Source organism: Vigna umbellata, chromosome 4, assembly GCF_029865625.1.
Source record: "Vigna umbellata cultivar VRB3 chromosome 4, Vumbellata_1.0, whole genome shotgun sequence".
NCBI classification, from domain to species: domain Eukaryota; kingdom Viridiplantae; phylum Streptophyta; class Magnoliopsida; order Fabales; family Fabaceae; genus Vigna; species Vigna umbellata.
The window spans coordinates 37,098,858-37,100,879 of record NC_142168.1 but is presented as its reverse complement, the minus strand read 5'-3'; the positions used below and the strand labels follow the sequence as shown (position 1 = coordinate 37,100,879).

General features: G+C 33.8%; 1 protein-coding gene across 1 annotated transcript; it reads right to left on the bottom strand.

Annotated features, from left to right (window-relative positions):
* Positions 1 to 270: 270 nt before the first annotated feature.
* On the bottom strand, positions 271 to 1,212 carry MIF2 (mini zinc finger 2). Its single transcript, XM_088111854.1, has 2 exons — positions 1,156 to 1,212; positions 271 to 1,053 (listed from the first exon to the last, which is right to left on the bottom strand). Exon 2 carries the CDS (start codon positions 1,030 to 1,032, stop codon positions 766 to 768), a length of 267 nt encoding a protein of 88 aa, XP_087967980.1. The 5' UTR covers positions 1,033 to 1,053; positions 1,156 to 1,212; the 3' UTR covers positions 271 to 765.
* Positions 1,213 to 2,022: the final 810 nt, after the last annotated feature.

The following is a 2,022-nucleotide window of genomic DNA, read 5'->3' as shown; positions in this document are numbered from 1 at the left end:
TTTTTACACAACTTGTATATAATTGCTACTTTGTTAAACATTAGTACAACAGAAAACAGGGAATCTGGCATGCATGATTTTTAGTAAAAGTGAAATCGAAATCCTGAACACTGTCTTGATCATGAGAGGAAATTTGATTCAGTGAAAACAATTCCAAAATTGAAAAAGCTGAAAAACTAAGAAAGGGCAAAACAAAGTGGGGTTTGGTATAGTGTGAAATTTGCATCTGGAATGGAATCAAAATCAGCATCCCACGAAAAGACAAAGAAATCAAAGAAACCAAAACCAATTTTTCTCATCCCATTTCAAATTGACAACTGATTCACCCACTAAGCAAATCTTTACACAAACATGCTTAAGAGAGTAATTTACACCTTTGGCAGAACTGTTTCTGAGAAATATATGATTAAGTGCTTTTTTTTTCTGAGACAAAAAACATTAAATCATATATTTGTTCAGAACTAGTTAAACCAAACATGTAAGAAGTGAAGATGATGAAACTTTCAGACATACATCACAAAAACAACCCTGTGAGTTGTCATTACCCTTTGTCTTTTCTCTTTAGACACATCAACCTCAAAATCACATGGTTTCTACTCTAGAACATATATATATATGTATAGATATATATATATATATATTGATAGAAGTTCAGAAGTGTGGTAAAACCTCAATACTTAAGAAGTAAAAGCAAATTAAGTCCACAAAATATATTACAAGAGAGGAATAGTTGCATAATTGTTGAGGTGTATGTATAAAAAGCTCTCATGTGCCAATGGAGGGAGGTGAGGAGCACTCACACACAACTTCAGTTTCCACCTGTCTCTTGTGGAAGTTCCTGTGGCAGCCACATGCAGCACAAGTGAGAGCAGCGGTTGTCCCTTCTCCACCACTTGCCATGAACTCTCTGCAACCATCAACAGCATACCCTCCAACATTTGCTGCATGATTCTTCTGGCACTCACCATACTTCACACTCCTAACACTTCTCTGAGGCTCCTCTCTTCTCACAACCACCTGCCGCTTCCTCATCCTTCTTCTCTTCCCTTTCACCTGCTTCAAATGAAATTTTCTCAGACCTTTCGTCAATTCAAATCACAAACTCAAACAGAAAGGAACAAGAGCTAGAGAGAGATAGAGCGTTGTACAACTCACTTGGAATGGATATGCAGAGCCCTAACCCTAGCAGTGTATTTATAAAAGATGAACTTGATGTACTCTTTCAATTAATATTAACAACTCAGTGGGACCTACTCATAAGTCATAATCACCTCTCTTTCTTTAGTGTATCTACTATTCAATCATGTCATAATTAATTCTTGCCAAAACCTTCATTAATTCCAGCATAACAATTTTCTGTTAAACAAGACTTTAACTCTCATGCACTGTCAATATATATTTTTTTTTTACATACACCCTCAAATATTTTTAAATCATAAAACTCAAAAACCTTATTATTTATAATAGCGTATATATAAATCACTGATAAAGTAGTATTTATTCTTTCTGTTCACACTTTTAAGAGTATGAAATTAAAAAAACTGTAATATTAATAACATAGCTGGTATATCAGACGATTATGTTGACTCGTGAACTTTACTAGATTTTCAACGATGGCATGTAACACATCTTGCCTTTTACTACAGAAGGGATTCACTGGTCAAATGGGTTTCACAAATTTGCCGCGTAATGAATTATTGTTTAAGGATGAGTCTTTAATCTTGTTAGGCTATTAGAGTTAATCAAAATTAGGTCTCGACCAACGATTTTTTTTGCTAAAGTTTATGGTTCTGTCATGTATGTTATTTTTAGATTGTCGTGTCAATTCATCATTAAAGAACATTAGCAGGTAGTTTGACTCTTTGCAGTTTGAGTGAATAGAGTACTTGGAATGTTTTCTCTTATTTTAGTAACGCTATTTAAACCGGATCACACTAAGCACAGTTGATTTTATTTTATTTTTATATATATTGGACTGGCATTAACTTATGATGATTTTCATTTTCTGTAATTGCTTAGCAT

Bases quoted from the DNA above. Each gene is read 5' to 3' on its own strand.
- MIF2 (XM_088111854.1), bottom strand. From the start codon at position 1,032: ATGAGGAAGCGGCAGGTGGTTGTGAGAAGAGAGGAGCCTCAGAGAAGT.